The sequence below is a fragment of the Bufo gargarizans genome, chromosome 2 (assembly GCF_014858855.1).
Source record: "Bufo gargarizans isolate SCDJY-AF-19 chromosome 2, ASM1485885v1, whole genome shotgun sequence".
NCBI classification, from domain to species: domain Eukaryota; kingdom Metazoa; phylum Chordata; class Amphibia; order Anura; family Bufonidae; genus Bufo; species Bufo gargarizans.
Genome location: NC_058081.1, coordinates 66682449 through 66699219, shown reverse-complemented (window position 1 = coordinate 66699219; position 16771 = coordinate 66682449). Strand labels below are relative to the sequence as shown.

Sequence of the window (16771 nt, the reverse complement as noted above, 5' to 3'; positions counted from 1 at the left end):
TAATCTTAAATTAAGGTTAGCTGTAGATGACCCACCCAAAATCTATATTATATTTTCTGCCTATTTGGATTTAAATTTCTATTCTTCATATATTTTAGTCATTTTGGGCAGGCGGCATTGCCGTTCAATAGGATTACTAGACATAAAGTGCAACTTCTGCAGGAGAATAATAACTCCTATAATCGCAATTCTGGATGACCTAAAACAATTGCAGGTTGAACTGCCGATGTGGCAAAAAGGCAAGCTGTCGACATTGCCAGAACATTACTACTGCCGGGGCTATGTCCAGTAAAGCCTGTCATGTAGTCCAAGCCAAATGAGGACTGTTAAAATAACAGTTCACATTTCACAGAATTCTGTATCGTCATAATAAATATAATAAAGTGTTAGAGTGTTTTACTTTTTATAGAGTCTTTTGTATTTTGATTGTGTACATGGGAAGGATGTTAGTTACAGATAACAGGTTCATGTTATGCTCGGGGAACTGTCTGATTGATTTGCTAAACTTCTGCCTGCATCCTGAATCCTCTGTGCCCCTGTACTGCCCTTGAGTCCTTCAGCCGTAAAGAAATAAACCTGACCTATTGTTCTAGGATAGCCCAATCTGAAAGACATGTGCTCTCGTGGCATTGTTAAACAAATATTATCTTACAGCTGTCAACCTTCCCCGATTCCGGGGACATTCATAGCGCTTAAAGGTTTTCCCTGTCAATGCCCTGTTTTCAAGTAATGGACAACTGTACGATTCCGGTTCTTTGCTTTTTTACGAGGACAGACTCAATCCTGTATAATGAAGTAAACTTATAGAAGACAATAGGGCAGAAGTCAATGCTGTCACTCATCACAATAACATCCCATCTAGAGCTTGCCGCCATTAAAAAGAACTTTCTAAAATGTAAGTTTTTGGCTTCTTGGCTTAAAATATTTGGTTCTTAAAGGGAATCTATCACCTACGACCTTCCTATCAAACAATTTTTATAGACACATAGCTATGGCTCACCTGATTAAAACACCATTTTTCTTTTGTTGATTCGAAGCTCCGTTCATGAGTTATGATACTTTTTAAATATGCAAATTAGGCCTTTGGTGCAACGAGGGCATCACCGTTTCTCTTGTTACACACAAGCTCCTCTCCTTTCTGTAGCTAGCTCCTCTGGTTTCATTGACTTGGCCAGGCAGTGGCAAAGCAGCAAGGGAGGGCCTGCCACAGAAATGACGGGAGCTTAGGTGTAACAGGAGCAATGTTGAGCTCTCATTGCACCAAATGCCTAATTTGTATATTAAGAAAAATGATCATAACTCAGGAATGGAGCCTCGGATCAACCAAAGAAAAACTGTGTTTTAATCAGCTGAACCACAGCTATGTGGCTGTGCAAAGAGTTTGGATTCCCTTTAATACTGAAACATATCTAATGGCCATTGTGAACCCAACCTCAGAGAAATAGATATCCTATTCTCAATAAGTATTATTAAAAAGTATCCAATCTTGGCACTTGTATTGCCCACAGTGGGCTTTTTTAGCCAAATTATCAGGCACAATAATGACTTGTCGCTGAGAAGAATTTCACTACATGCCCAAAATAATTTAACCAATGAGAGTTTTGCTGCTATAGATGAGTTTGTTATCTATATAACTACCAGACATATCAACTAAATTATTTATAGCAATCTTACCAATTTATGATTATAATTCTATCCAAACAGTCTGGTTGACTGGCTGGTTATCATACTTCCTCCAAAGGGAGCTGAATCTCTGCATGTAAGAAAACTGCTGTAATTAGATTATGTATTAATCCCATTTAAATGGTCATTACATTTTCAACAAACTTTGAATAAATCAACAGTGTAGGGGGATGTAAGAAACTTTGTAATACATCTTAATTATTTATTTTACACACTCATATAGCGCTGCTATATTGCGCAGCGCTTTACAGACATTAGTATCACGCTGTCCCAAATGGGGCTCACAATCTAAGTTCCCTATCAGTATGTCTTTGGAGTGTGGGAGGAAACCGGAGAACCCGGAGGAAACCCACACAAACATGGGGAGAACATACAAACTCCATGCAGATGTCGTCCTTGGTGCAAGGCACCAGTGCTAACCACTGAGCCACCATGCTGCCCTTATCAGAAAACATTCTCTACTAATAGTTAATAGTTATCTCTCTGGACTCCCCCCTATTTAAACATTCAGCAAATATGTATGTGTTTAATGAGAAGAGAGGTGAAAGCTGTTGTCAGACACCCCTGATGGTGGCTTATCTTCTGGGAGAACAAAAGTATCAGGTGATAAAATTCATAGTGCTAGATCCTTTTTCCCTCCGACATTATCTGTTGGTGGGGTGGGGTGGGGTTGGGATGGTTTGCCAGACAATAGCCTAATGTATATGGGGTCTTTAGTCCATTAAAATGGACTGTCGTCTAACTTAAAGAGGACCTTTTAACTGGAAAAACATTGTGAACTAAGTATCATGACATATACAGCGGCGCCCAGGGATCTCACTGCACTTACTATTATCCCTGGGCGCCGCTCCGTTCGGCCGCGATGTCCTCCGGTATCTTCGCTCACTTGGTTAAGGTAGGCGGAGACTTAGGGGACTTGGTTATAGTAGGCAGAGTCTGCCTTTGTTCTGCTGGGCGTCTCCTCCTCCTAGGCTGTAGCGCTGGCCAATCGCAGCGCAGAGCTCACAGCCTGGGAGGTTTTCTCCTAGGCTGTGAGCTCTGCACTGCGATTGGCCAGCACTACAGCATGGGAGAAGGAGACGCCCATCAAAACAAGGGCAGTCTCCTCCTACTATAACCAAGTGAGCGAAGATACCGGAGGGCACAGCGGCCAAACGGAGGGGCGCCCAGAGATAATAGTAAGTGCAGAGAGATCCCTGGGCGCCGCTGTATATGTCAGGATACTTAGTTCACAATGTTTTCCAGGTGAAAGGTCCTCTTTAAGTATCAAATTACATGCTGCCCATAGTGGCTTATGGAAAGGGGTGAAGAGTAGCGAGTTGCTAAACGGAAGAAATTGCTAGATAATTGTTGATTGTGGGAATACTACTTTTGGGTATGTTCACTCAATGGATTTTGAAAGTCCTCCTACAAAATTAAGAGCAGGAACCTATGCGTGTTTTTTTCAGCATGGTTTTTGTGCATTTTTAATATGGTTTTTGGACCCTTTTTTTTCACCAATGGGTGGTTTAGCACAAAAACCATGCAGAAAACGTACAGTGTTTTTTACGCATCCCATTCATTGCAATGGGAGAGTTAGAGCGTATTCCACCCCTAGACAGAGCATGCTCCTTCTTTTTTCCACATGGAGTGCTGCTTCCCATCAAAATGAAGGGGAGGCTGTTTTGAGGGATTTTTTGGAGCTGATTTTCAGGTGAAAACTTGCCAAAGTTGGGTGTGAACTGGCCCTTTAAGTGTTTTCCAGCTAAATAAAACCCGGTAGCAGTGGGCTCAAAGGGGATTAATGTTAAATATTACAGATTCTTGTAGGCAAACTTAAAACAAAAACCTCTTGGAAAGTAGTAAAAAAGGAACATTTAATGCACAAGAAAAATTAAATTACATAAAAATCAATGCGCATACTGCATAGAAAAATGTATTTACAGTCCATACGGAGAAGCATTGAAAAATGAGTCTTACGATCTACGTACTTTGAGTCCTTCAAGGTATGAAAAAAAAAAAAAACGTGTGAAAAGTGGTGGTCTTCGCGTCGTAATCTTGCCAAGTCAGACAGAGGCTTATTATATGCCTTTTGACCTATATCCTGCTACATTCCTACAACTAGTACTATATCTATATAGGCCAACATTCCAAGACCATATAGACCCTATTGTGTCCTAATATGGTGAGGCCCTTATATATTCTATATCTGCTTGTCCATCTATAGTAGATAAGAATGGTTATACTCATGATGCCTCATAGAATATTTGTTAATTCTCCGCCACTACTGTTCCGATGCTGCTCCAGTGCCCACTGCTCTCCACTTCCTGTCCCGGCTTGAAATGCCAGGAAGGGCGTTCTTGACATTTTCAGCATGTGAAATAGAGGCAGGAAGTGGAGAACAGAGGAAATGGAGCACAGCCAGAACGGCAGCGGTGAGGGACCTGTGAAGGTGAGCATTCTTTTTTTATGTTTTTAAACCTCCATTGCCACCAATATATATTGCGCTGGATAACCCCTTTACGTTAGACATTTTAAAGAACATTCAAGTTTTATTATTCAGGCCGAGAGAAGTTGGACAACATTTTAGATGAGATAATCTGCTGATAATCAGATCAACGTTCCTACTCTGTTTTTACCAAGGGTCTAACTTGAAATCCCTGGGCCCTAATGCAAAATCTATAACAGGGCCACCCATCTATCGCAAGTTATTTACATTACTGATCTATTCACATGGGGCAGAGGGACATTTTGGGACCCCTCAGGCTTAGGGCCTGGGCGTGACAGCAACCTCTCGCTTTTAGAAGCATAGACAGGACGATAATCTACTGATCTTATTTGCATCATTAGCAATTATCGTTATGTTTGTGGCAACGTATGTCCTTCTTTGTTATCAGTCCTTAATCCATTGCCTGTAAATGGGGGATTGTAATATTATACATTCAATGAACATTTTATGCTGCGTGACCAAGTATGGTATTATTACAAACCCTATTAAATGAATGTTAATAATAATCCCAGCCTAGTGGTGATGCATGAAAGCTTGAAAAGGGGGAAGGGGGTTTAAACTTTTCGATGTGTTTCTCTTCAGATAGCCGTCTGCTGCCTGCCTTCCCCACAATATTCATGAGTTCATATTTATTTCTAGTGCATTCCCAAAATCCAATAAAACCGTTAATCCTCTGCTTTATTATGCTACGGTAATAGAACGGGTGCAGTCGTAGTAGAAGAGGCACTGGCTATAGGGAGATGTTGCCTGAAGTTATTTGATTCCCTTATAGAGGACATTTAATTCTAACTGAGACTCATCGTACTGTGCCAGGGCTCCCGGCTGTGTACTCCAAGTAGCTGGTGCCCCGGGCATCAACGGTATGAAGAGAACTGACTTTATATCTTCCTTCTTTTTTGGGGGGGATGGTGGCTGACAAGCGACAAACCTTATTTATAGTGAACAATATATATAGGGTAGATTTAGATGGGGATTCTGTCCCCATAAAGTGTAAGGCTGGCCATACACATTAGACTGATAAAATATTTCGGAATCAGCGAACCTTCTAATGTGTATGCATCAGGAGGAACAAGGATTGGGCTGATGGATTTCAACATGCCCAGTCTTTTTTTCTCACAGGAGATAAAAGGTTACCAGAAGAATCTAGCAGAGGCTTTCATTCCTGCCTCCATTCAGAACACATGCATGCTTAGCTAAGCCCTATGTGCATGTTTTGTTTTGTTTTTGGGGGGGGGGGGGGGGGTCAAGAGGAATACCATTGCTATAAGGTGTATAGCCAACTGTACTATTGTGTTACATCATCTTTCCTTTAAAAAATGTGTTTATACTGCTTTATTTTTCACATTCTAGGTCCAGTTACTCCCACCCCATCAGTGGTGACCGTTACCCTACCTCCACCTCCAATGACAGTTACTACTCTACCTTCTGCCACCACTACTGTCCGCCGGCAGCCCCTCACAACACATCCAGTAGGCGCTATCAATCAAGTAGGCCATGATCCTCCTACCCCTGGAACACGTCGTCCTCCCCCCTCTAACCAGAATTCCCATCCAGAGATTTTCTGTCTAGCCCGTGAGGAGAGGAAAGTACAATGGCCAGCTACCCAGCAAGGCATGAGAGTGGAGAGACCATGTCCAAAGGGTACCCGTGGTAAGTTGTTGATGTTTGTAGGTGTTTTAATAGTCATTCGCTAATTTATTTTGGTGAGTATGTGAATATATCTTATTTATTGTATATTAAACATTTATACTCGATTTCTGCCATACTTTGCACAGTGGTCCCTCAAGTTACAATATTAAATGGTTTCAGGACGACCATTGTATGTTGAAACCATTGTAAGTTGATTAATCGGTTCCAAAACCCCAAAATGTCATCCAAGATGAGAGAAAATTAAGATTTAATAAAAATAAGCAGATACCTAAGACAGAGAAAACAAGTCCTTACATATAACAGTCAGGAATAGCTGCTAACTAGCAACTAAAACAGCTGTTTTACCAGAGAAGTGGCCTTGTTTGGTTGGATCTGAGTCTGAGACATTGTATGTTGAGTCTGGTTTCAACTTACGATGGGTCAGAAAAGACCATTTGATGTTGAAAATATTATATCCTGAGGCCATTGTATCTTGAGGGATCACTGTATATGAAGTCCTGAATCTGCTAGCTGTTGGTGAAAAGAAACATTGCAAGGCCCAATAGATAAGAGCTATCCAATACACCTGAACGCTGGGTAACCTGGATCGGATCAGGATGCATTTGCAGCTTCAGTATGCTTCGACACTGACAGCAAGCAGAGACCTTGAAAATGAAGAAGAAATGAAAGCTGAAGCTCTTACCATTATACAATGAATATGATTTAAAGCATGTATGACACATATCGAGTTGTGTGCATGTGCGTGTATGCATGGAGAGCGGACTCTGATTACATTTGCACTGCTTGTTCTAAATCTAAGGATCGGAGGCATATTGTGACCTTGGCTCCTGAGAGATAAATCAGGTGGTCAACGTGACAAGTCAAAACACTCCCTGCATGGTACTGCGCCTCAGGCCTAGGTTTGCAACCTTTGGTATAGGTACCCCAGGAGGTATATGCCAGGTCTCTAGGGGTATTGCAATGTGCTCATGCTCTGCTTTTAATAGAAAGCACAGTGTATGATCATAACCGTGTAAGTACTTTGATGTCATTTGTTTAATTAGGAGGCACTGGAAAACCCTGGAAAACCCTTTAGGACTTGTACACACAGCAACATTTTTTGCACAGATTCCTGCATGGAATCTACACCGAAATCCACAACAAATCAGCCTCCTAGTATTTTATATGGAAGTCCGTGCTCCTTATGGCCATGGATTATTTGCATGCAGATTTTCAAACCACATTAGAAGGGACACGTCCCTTCTTAGTGCAGTTTCTGTTCGTAAACAGGCCAGCAACTGCAGCAGGTGTCCATACCCTGTTGAATGGGGTTACATCCATGGGGTACGGCCAAGTGGTCTGGTTTCCTGATGCAGTTTTGGAAACCAAAACCAAGCCGCAAATTCAAAGTAGAGGAGAAGTCATATCTGTCCTGTATACTTTCTCCCTTTTTATGGTCTATTCCTCATTTTGGTTTTCAAAGTTGCCACAGAAAACCTAAATGGTGGGCTGTATCCATGGGTGGATCCATGGCATGCAAAATAAAAAAAACGTGACACAAATCAGAAGGTCATCCTTGGATTTCTGCTGCAGATTCCACTGGTGGGTAAACATATCCTTAAAAAATTGCCCTAATCCAAGGTCTATACTGTAAACCATAAAGCTAGGCAGATATTGCAGGCCATAAGGAAAATATTAGAAAGACTCAAGAACTCAATGTGGATGGATAAAATTTAAGTCTTAATTATACAAACATCATCATTGAAATGTTCCTCATATGCTCAGGCGTTTCGATCTAAATGTTCCTAAGATGGTTTAGATCTGGGATGCTCAACCTGCGGATCTCCAGCTGTTGCAAAACTACAATGCCCAGCATGCCCTAATAGCTGTAGGCTGTCCAGGCATTTGGGCAGTTGGGCATCCCTGGTTTAGATCAAAACATGTACGGTACGTGTATAGGGAATATGTCCACAATGATGTTCGTACAATAAAGCCTTGAATTTGTACCCTTCTGCGTTGAGTGCCAGAGTCTTTCCAGTTTTTGCATAGAAAGTTCTCAGCATTTTTCCAGTCACCATCTGCATCACGTGTGTGCACATGGAGTGAGAAGGCCTTTGTTTCTTTGGCTTTTTTGAGGAAAATATCCCAGTTATCATTTGTACACATTGACACCCAAACGAAGTCCTTCCAAAGACTGTACTAGTTGATATGGAGTCACAACATAACTTCTGAACTCTGTATCTTCTCCTCAGGCATAGCTTCCTTTCTCTGTTTGCCCACACTGGCAGTGTGGAACCCTCGGGGGCCAGATCTGAGTAACTGCACTTCTCCCTGGGTCAATCAAGTGGCACAGAAGGTAAGGCGTATATGTACTATGCTCATGCAGAGTATTATTTCCTACCGGTATGGTATCTTTTTTTCTTTTTTTATGTTTGTGTTGTTGTATCTTTTTAAGATGATTCAATTTGAAATATAATTCATCATTCACAATTTTACACTTGACTTACATTCATACCCGACAGATTAAGAGTGGAGAGAACGCCGCTAACATTGCAGGGGAATTAGCCCGTCACACACGTGGACAGATCTATGCAGGGGATGTTACTTCGTCTGTACGTCTTCTGGAACAGCTGTTGGATATTCTCGATGCTCAGTTACAAGCCCTGAGACCAATTGAAAGAGAGAGTGCTGGGAAGAATTACAATAGGGTAAGTTCACTGAAACTATAAATTTATCTCACTCGTCTACTCATTGGCCTACTGGTTGCCAAATCATCTAATGCTTTCCCCTTGCAAAAATCAGGCTGCCCAATAAATCTACCAAATGAGTCCAAGAAGACACTGTCGTGTTAGATGCAGCTATCCAATTAGTAAAAAAGGATACAGCTGTCAAATGACAGCCGCTCCTTCTAGGAACAGAGCAGCTTTAAGATGACATCTGTACCATTCTGTATATCCTTAGGCATATCGGAAGGAGAAGCATTTTACTAGCTTAGCACTGGGCATCTAAAGAGCTTATTTCTCCATTGTGTCACAGTGTGAATCTCATCGGTTTCAGTTTTTCCATATACTGTCTGAATTCATTATTCTGGAGCTGAACCACAGAGGCATTACGCATGCCAGTTTTTAGCCATTTTTTTATTTATTTTACAGATGCACAAGAGGGAGAAAACCTGCAAGGACTACATCAAGGTATACATGACATTGTGCAGGTTCTAACATTACTGTCTGCGAACATGTACAGTCATATTCAGTCCACGGTGCTGTATTATAGCAGGTAGCTAGTAATGAAGAGGTTTTAATTTTGAACTTTATTTGTGCAGGCGGTGGTGGAGACGGTGGATAACCTTTTACGCCCAGAAGCACTTCCATCATGGAGAGACATGAATGTCACAGAGCAAGAACACGCAGCCACCATGTTACTAGACATATTGGAGGAAGGGGCTTTCCTAGTGGCTGATAATGTCAAGGAACCTGCACGCTTCCAGACTGCTAAGCCTAATGTTGGTGAGGCACCAGTAGGGTTGTTGCTATGCCATTTTTGAAGAAATATTAAACTATTCCCTTGCTTTAAGAGTATTTTAAGATAAAGAATTAAATACACTGATGAAGTGATTCTTACTCACATCATATTAGTCTAAAGACTTCATTACCAGATATATTATGTTGCACACAGCGGCTATGAACTCATTCAAACATGGCGGTCGGGACAACCCAAAACCATACTCTGGCAACCTAGAAGGTAAAAAAAAAGTGAGGGACTACATGTTTGGCTAAAACTAGGATAGAGATCTGCTTGGACATTCCCACATGATCCTAGATTCATGGTCTCCAAACTGTGGCTCTCCAATTGTTACGAAACCACAACTTGATGACGGGTTGTCGGGTATGCTAGAAAATTGAATTTTTCAACAGATCGAGATGGTTGTGCACGCAATAACAAAAAAAGAAAATAACACACCCAGATAGAAATGTTGGATTGCAAAACTCAGCGAGCAGTTATGACAGATATGTCAAAGACTACAGGTTTGATTAGACACAAGAAGGCATAAACATGCTTCCCCTGCTGCCCTGTAAAAAGGCTCTCAAAGGCTACTTTAGGGTAGTATACATCTTGTTGAGAGATCAGTTTCTGCTAGATATGCCCCTATACGGCACTCAGACATTTTGCCCAGTTGACAGACTTTGAGAATGAGTGCATGATTGAACTAAGAGAAGCAGGATGGTCATTTCAAAGAATTGACCTCCATCTAGGCCATTCTCACGTAGCTGTTGGGCGCAGTGGTTACATGAGGGCACCCATACAGAGGACAGGCTCTGGATGGCCCAGGCAGACCACCAGTAGAGAGGATCATTTGATCCACTGGCAATCACGTGCAGCTGTTTTTTTGTCCACCATCCAGACATAGGTGGCACCTTCATTACACACCCGTCTCTGCCCAGGCACTTACCAGAAGGAAATTTGGTGTTACAGCACCTATTACATGTCCTGTCATTGACAGTCAGCCACCATTAATTTTGTTGCAAATCCTAACTGATCCTAATTGATCCCATTGATTTGCAATGGGTTTGTCATGTATTTATTCTTCTGAACAGAGCCTTATAATGACTAAGGGTCCTTTTAGATGGGTTGATGTAGGGCCACGGCAAGCTCCTTTCAAAGATATAACAAGTCAATAGGTTCTTGTATAAAGAACCTTCACACTAGCCGATGGATACCACATGGGGAATGAATAATCGTTGATACAATTGTTTGTCCCCCATACACTTTTCGTTGTCGGCAACACATATCCTGTTTAGATGGATAGGTAAAAGACCCAGTCAGCCACCAAGCAAGCGTTAACTTGTTTTACGGCTGATCACTGCCCTCTATAAAGGGGGAAATGATTGGAACGGGCGTTCTTATGCATTCCTATTGGTCCATGAAAAGATCCTTTAGCCAAAGCAGGGTGAAAAAGATTGGACTGTAAATGTGTGTGCTGTTACCAATCTAATTTCATGCTGTGAAAACCCAACAATTCAACAACCCACGTTCTATACAGCATAGCACCAATCAACCTTATAGTGTATGTTCTCAGAGCTTACTCACTGAAGTGATTTTGTTCTGTGCCTTCCTCCGCACTCTCTGTGTGATATCTAAGGGTATGTTAGAACATGGCAGATTTATTGCAGAATTCCTGAAAATGAAAATATTTTCCATTGATCTGAAAGGGAAGGGCTTGTTTCGGAAGTGGGCTCACGCATTTCTACAAGACCCATTCTGAAGAATGGGACATTGACAAGAATTTCTGCAACAAATCTACCGCATGCAAATTCACCCTAACTCTCTATGTCTTCTCGTAGTGCTGGAAGTTTCTGTCATAAACACAGATGAACCCGTCTCGGAGCTGATCTTCCCTCAAGACAATCACAGCGTCAGTTCTATCCAGCTGTCTGCCAGAACCATCAAGCAGAACAATCGCAACGGTAAGATGAGCTTTTATTAAATGGGTTGTCTCACTTCAGCAAATTTAATTAATCATGTAGATAAAGTTAATACAAGGCACTTACTAATGTATTATGATTGTCCATATTGCTTCCTTTACTGGCTTGATTTATTTTTCCATTACATTATACACCGCTCGTGTCCAGAGCAGATGCGAGGTGGCCAGGATAGGATCTGCTGGGCATGCGTGCCTTTGTGCACTCCCAGGGGCAGACTGGGAACTTAAAGTGGCCCTGCAAAAAATACTAAAATTGGCCCTGTTTTGTAGTCGGGTCCAAATTGATGGAAGACAGGGCCAACACAAGTAGGCAGAGCCAGTAATACCACATTGTGGCACGTTGCGCCACCCCAATAGAGCCAAATACCACAGTCCATCAAAAAATGCTGTCAGCACAAAGTACATCCCGAAAAAAGTCCATTGGCCGGCCATGAGGAGGGCCCAGGTGGCCCCCTGAGCATTTGCCCAGCTTGAAATTTGCCTGTAAGGTCTATGGCCAATCCGCCCCTGTGTACTCCCACTGTCCTAGCCATCAAGGAGGTTGGCGCTTTTACCTATAATGTGCAAGCACGCCCACTGTTGATGGATTTCAGGGTGGTAATAACCCCTGGAAACAAGCAGTGTATAATGTAATGGAAAAAATTTATGAAGCCACCAAAGAAGGCAATATGGACAATCACAATACATTAGTAAGTGCCTTGTATCAACTTTGTCTACATGATAAATGCCACTTGCTAAAGTGAGACAACTCCTTTAAGGTTGTGTTTCTCTGTGTAGTTATGTCATCAGTGAGATGTTCTCTCATTACTACATAAATACCATTCTACATAATGACATTACTTGGAGTTCAAAGCTCCAGTAGAAAGAAGCAATATGAATTAAATTCGGCTTCATACACTCTCTTGCCTAGCTGAAGAAACTTTGTCCACAGGAGAAGCTTAGTAGATGCTCTATCTGCTGTAAGGGAAGCACCTTTAATTGACATGGTTTTCTGTCCTAGGGGTTGTGAAAGTGGTCTTCATCCTGTACAATAATTTGGGCCTCTTCCTGTCCACGGAGAATTCCACTGTACGCTTTGGCGGAGAAGGCAGCTCCTCAGGGCACTCTTTGGTTGTGAATTCACAGATCATCGCAGCTTCGATTAATAAAGAGTCAAGCAGAGTTTTCCTCATGGACCCAGTTATTTTTACGCTGCCTCATTTACAGGTGAACACAAAAATCTATACGTCAAAACAGTGTACATAGTATGTGGAAGAAAAAAAATAATGGAGAATGTAGGCAGCTATTGCTTGGCAGCTGCAAAGGTTTATGGAACCTGAAGGAATAAATATTAACTGGTTTGCTTAAACATGACAAAATAATTAGGAAAAAAACTTAGACCTTGCTGGAGACTTTGTAAGTCAAGTGAAGGTCAAAAATCCATGACAATGGTGAAGTTGGATCTCACTTAGACACTTTGGCAGACAGGGAGGTTCTATCTATCGTCCATAAAAGGTCATTTTCAACGAATGGAAATCTGAACGGTCAGACAATTTTACTTAGTTTAGTAGATTTCACTGCAGAGAGTTATGGGTCAAGGTGGACACGAATATTAGATGGTTGTTCCAGAAAATGTCAGGACACTATTTTTGTTAAAGCAGCACCATAAAGGGGTATTCCTATCTCAGATACAGATGGCATATCACTAGGAAATGCCATCAATGTAAAACAGGTGCAGGTCCCAGTGCCAGAATGGGACTTTTGAAGTTAGGGAGATCATGGGGAGTATGTGAAGGTGAGCTGTTTTCGGAAGTCCCATAGCAGTGAACAAAGGGTGGCCACGCATATGCAGGTGCTCTTAGTTCAATATGGAGGTCCTACTCTGGAAAGCGGGTCATATCCTAGCGAGATTGTTTTGGCTGAGCTTCTTCTTGCACAGACATTGGGTGTTGTAGACTTTGCAGATTTAAGGAAATACAGTAGTTTTTTAAATGTTCTGTAGATTGTGTAAGTTTTTTGATGATTTATGACCACAGAAGATTGTAGGATTCGAGGGGCACTTTATTTTACCATATATTTCTGTTTTTCAGTCAAAGAACCACTTTAATGCCAACTGCACCTTCTGGAATTACTCTGAGCGCTCGATGTTGGGTTTTTGGTCAACACAGGGTTGTCGGTTGCTGTATACTAACAAGACCCACACAACCTGTGCGTGCAACCATCTCACTAATTTTGCTGTGCTGATGGCCCATAGAGACATGGTGAGCGCTGTTACTGTCATGATTTATTTCATTGTTTCCTAAGATTAAGATTTCATAACTTTAATGAAATATGAATTTTATTTGTCCTTTTAATTTGGTACCTAGTGCATTTCCCTTATGAACAGAGTTCTGTTGTAAAGTTTAAGCCAAGCACTACATTTTTAGTTTATTGGATTTATGACTCCATGTAAGGAGTAATATATAACATCCTAGATAAAACCCATACAACATGATTAGCTCTGCCACAATGTAGAACATACATGATGTAACATGCACAAACCGTGTTCTGCTGTTGTTACCCTAACCTGTTGCTTGCCCAGTTTTATTTGGAGATTTTATTCAATAACAAGGGGGTCTGTTTTCTCAGTACCAGGGTCGTATAAATGAGCTGCTTCTCTCTGTCATCTCATGGGTGGGAATAGTGATCTCTCTGGTGTGTCTCGGAATCTGTATATCCACCTTCTGCTTCTTGAGAGGTCTCCAGACTGATAGAAACACCATTCATAAGAACCTGTGCGTCAGTCTGTTCCTTGCTGAACTTCTTTTCCTCACCGGTATCGACAAAACACAGTACCAGGTACAACTAGCTTATCTTTTTTCTCTAATTGTCTACTGACATTTTGTATTTGACCATTCCTCAGAACCTTGTCCAGTTACTTGGTGGTGACCATGTTTTATCTCCTTTAGGTGGTATGTCCCATTTTGGCTGGTCTCCTGCACTTCTTTAGCCTGTCGGCTTTCTCCTGGCTGTGTCTGGAGGGTGTTCAGCTTTATCTTATGCTGGTGGAAGTGTTTGAAACAGAACATTCCCGTAGAAAGTACTACTACCTCTGTGGTTATGTGTTTCCTGCTCTTGTGGTGGGGATCTCTGCAGCTGTGGACTACAGGAGCTACGGCACGGATAAAGCGTGAGTCTTAGTCGGTCTCCTATGGTGTCACATATTCTATCCCAACATATAAACTTCTGAGTATCTCATCCCATTTTCATCCTAGTTATTACATGTACACGGGTTCCATAGAAAATGGAAAGATGAAGTATGATTGGAGTCAGTCAAAAGGCGTCGTGATTGATCACAACGCATTTTGACTGACTCCAATCATACTTCATCTTTCCATTTTATGTCCATAAAACATCATTCTACGACAGTCTTTAGTCTCCTGTCATTTGGTCATCATTCTGGATGTCTCGCATATTCTTTTCTCATGTAATTGGTCTCTTAGACTGTTTTGTGTTGTCTCGAACAATGTGATACTGCCATTTAACATTCTCGCTCATCCCATATAACCACTGTGATTGGAAGTGTCTGCGTCTCACATTAATTACTGATCTGGATGTGGCTGTTTCTCTGTGTTTCTATCACTGTTCCTCACAGTTTTGCCGCTTTTCTTATTGTCACAGTTGCTGGCTGCGAGTTGATAATTATTTCATCTGGAGTTTTATTGGCCCGGTTTCCCTCGTTATTGTGGTGAGTAACGATACTGGTGTCCCTTCTCTTTAGCTGTCAGTGCATAACCTTATCCAGGACTATCTTCTCTGCCCTCTTTTTCATGTATTCTATCTCGCTTTTCCACTCTTTTCTCATCTTGGCTACTAACGTCTTCTGTTCTGCATAACACGGCTAGGGGCAATGTATCAGGGCTTTTATTATATTGAAACCCTAATTGACTCTTATCCTCGAGCCAAGTGCAAATCTAGTCGCGTATGTGCTGTGAGGAGCAAGTTGCACGTTCTACTCCTCATTAATGAACTTCAAACAAGTGTCTGTAAATTTTTTAGAAATGTTTTTAAAGAACCTTTGTTAAAGGTTGCACATGAGTAGGACACCGGCACACGTACATACTCCATCCATCTATCTAGAAAACCAGCCAAAACGTATATGCCTCACATGGACCAGTATACATTAGGGCTCATGCACATGAATGTGCCGTGTTTTGAAATGCCTATTCCCTTACGTCCTACCAGCAGCACAGATGGGGTTAACTGCCCCCCGTGGACTGGTAGGACCGGCGGAATTTTAATGAGCCCAAAGATTAAACCAATAAAAGAACTCCAGCTCCCTTAAAGGGAGGGGTTCATCCCCCAGCCCACCGTGTTTTTTTCTGTCCTCGCGGACAGGTGGACTGGCGGGTTCTCTCTTTTTTTCCCCCTGGTTTATTAGACAGGGGTTTTGGGACCATGCTGACTTAGTTCTCGGTCCCTCTTTTACTTATCTGTGTGCGCTTATATTGCGCTCCTTGTAGCATGTGTTTTCCGTGCTCACAGGTCCTCCCACTCCCCTGCGATAGCCGGCAGCGCTCCTGTTGCTGGGCGCCGCCATGACCGGAAGTGACGCGGCCCTTGCCTCGGCGTCACTTCCGGTTTCCTCGGCATCGGCCGGCCGGGGTTATCCGGCCGTTCTTTTTCTTTTTTCTGGCGCAGCAGGGATGAGCGTTATGTGGGGACATTTCCTTATAGGCTTATGCCTTTTTTTCCCCCCTTTTCTTTCCAAAGGGAGTTTGTTTGTAGCTGTGCTTAGGGGGAGGTTTTTAGCGGCCGCAGCCTCGGCCTCGACCTCTATTGCTGCCACAGAGGTCTCCTCCTTCCTCAGATCCAAGCTGAACCAAATTCAGACTGATGTTGACCAGAGTGTCTCTCGGGACGATATTCTTGCTGCCTTCAAGTCCGTCAACTTAGCGGTGGATTTCCTCTGTGACACAGCCCAACTCCAATTAAAATTGGCGGCCAAGACTATGGCTTTGGTGTCTGCCGCCAGGAGACCTCTGTGGCTCAAGCCTTGGAATGCGGATAACGCATCCAAATATAACCTCTGTGGGCTCCCCTTTGAACCTAGCCGTCTTTTCGGGTCTGAGCTAGACACTATTATGGAGGGTCTATCAGACAAGAAGGGGAAGAGCCTTCCCCAGCAGCCCTTTCGAGGCAGGGGAAGACAAGCCCGCGGAGGTCGCTCAGGACAGCAGGGACGTAAGGATTGGGGGGGACCGCCTAGAAAATTTTCCAGGCGTTCCCGCAAACCCAGGGAGGCAAAGCCCTCCTGACTATGGGCCTCTCAGAGGCTCTTGGATAGACCCTGCTGTCCCTACCGTTACGCCTCTCGATTATCCCGTACCCCTCCCCCACCTCCCTGTGGGGGGGCGTCTTTTCTTTTTCAGTCACGTGTGGGCCCAGGAAATTCGAGACCCCTGGGTCCAAAATATAGTAACCACCGGCTATCTAATAGACCTTATTTCTCCCCCCCCAGGAAGATTCAT

The 16771-nt window shown here is 42.6% G+C and overlaps 1 protein-coding gene across 8 annotated transcripts in view; it reads left to right on the top strand.

Annotated features, from left to right (window-relative positions):
* The window catches only part of ADGRL1 (adhesion G protein-coupled receptor L1), a 356531-nt gene that overhangs the window by 308368 nt on the left and 31392 nt on the right, over positions 1 to 16771 (top strand). For all 8 annotated transcript variants that reach the window (XM_044279114.1, XM_044279111.1, XM_044279116.1 and 5 more), the window contains 11 exons: positions 5522 to 5821; positions 8053 to 8156; positions 8323 to 8508; positions 8953 to 8991; positions 9123 to 9306; positions 11143 to 11265; positions 12283 to 12488; positions 13352 to 13522; positions 13890 to 14099; positions 14210 to 14430; positions 14922 to 14988. In XM_044279114.1, the coding sequence (XP_044135049.1) occupies positions 5522 to 5821; positions 8053 to 8156; positions 8323 to 8508; positions 8953 to 8991; positions 9123 to 9306; positions 11143 to 11265; positions 12283 to 12488; positions 13352 to 13522; positions 13890 to 14099; positions 14210 to 14430; positions 14922 to 14988 (1811 nt within the window). The remainder of the gene's footprint in view (positions 1 to 5521; positions 5822 to 8052; positions 8157 to 8322; positions 8509 to 8952; positions 8992 to 9122; positions 9307 to 11142; positions 11266 to 12282; positions 12489 to 13351; positions 13523 to 13889; positions 14100 to 14209; positions 14431 to 14921; positions 14989 to 16771) is intronic.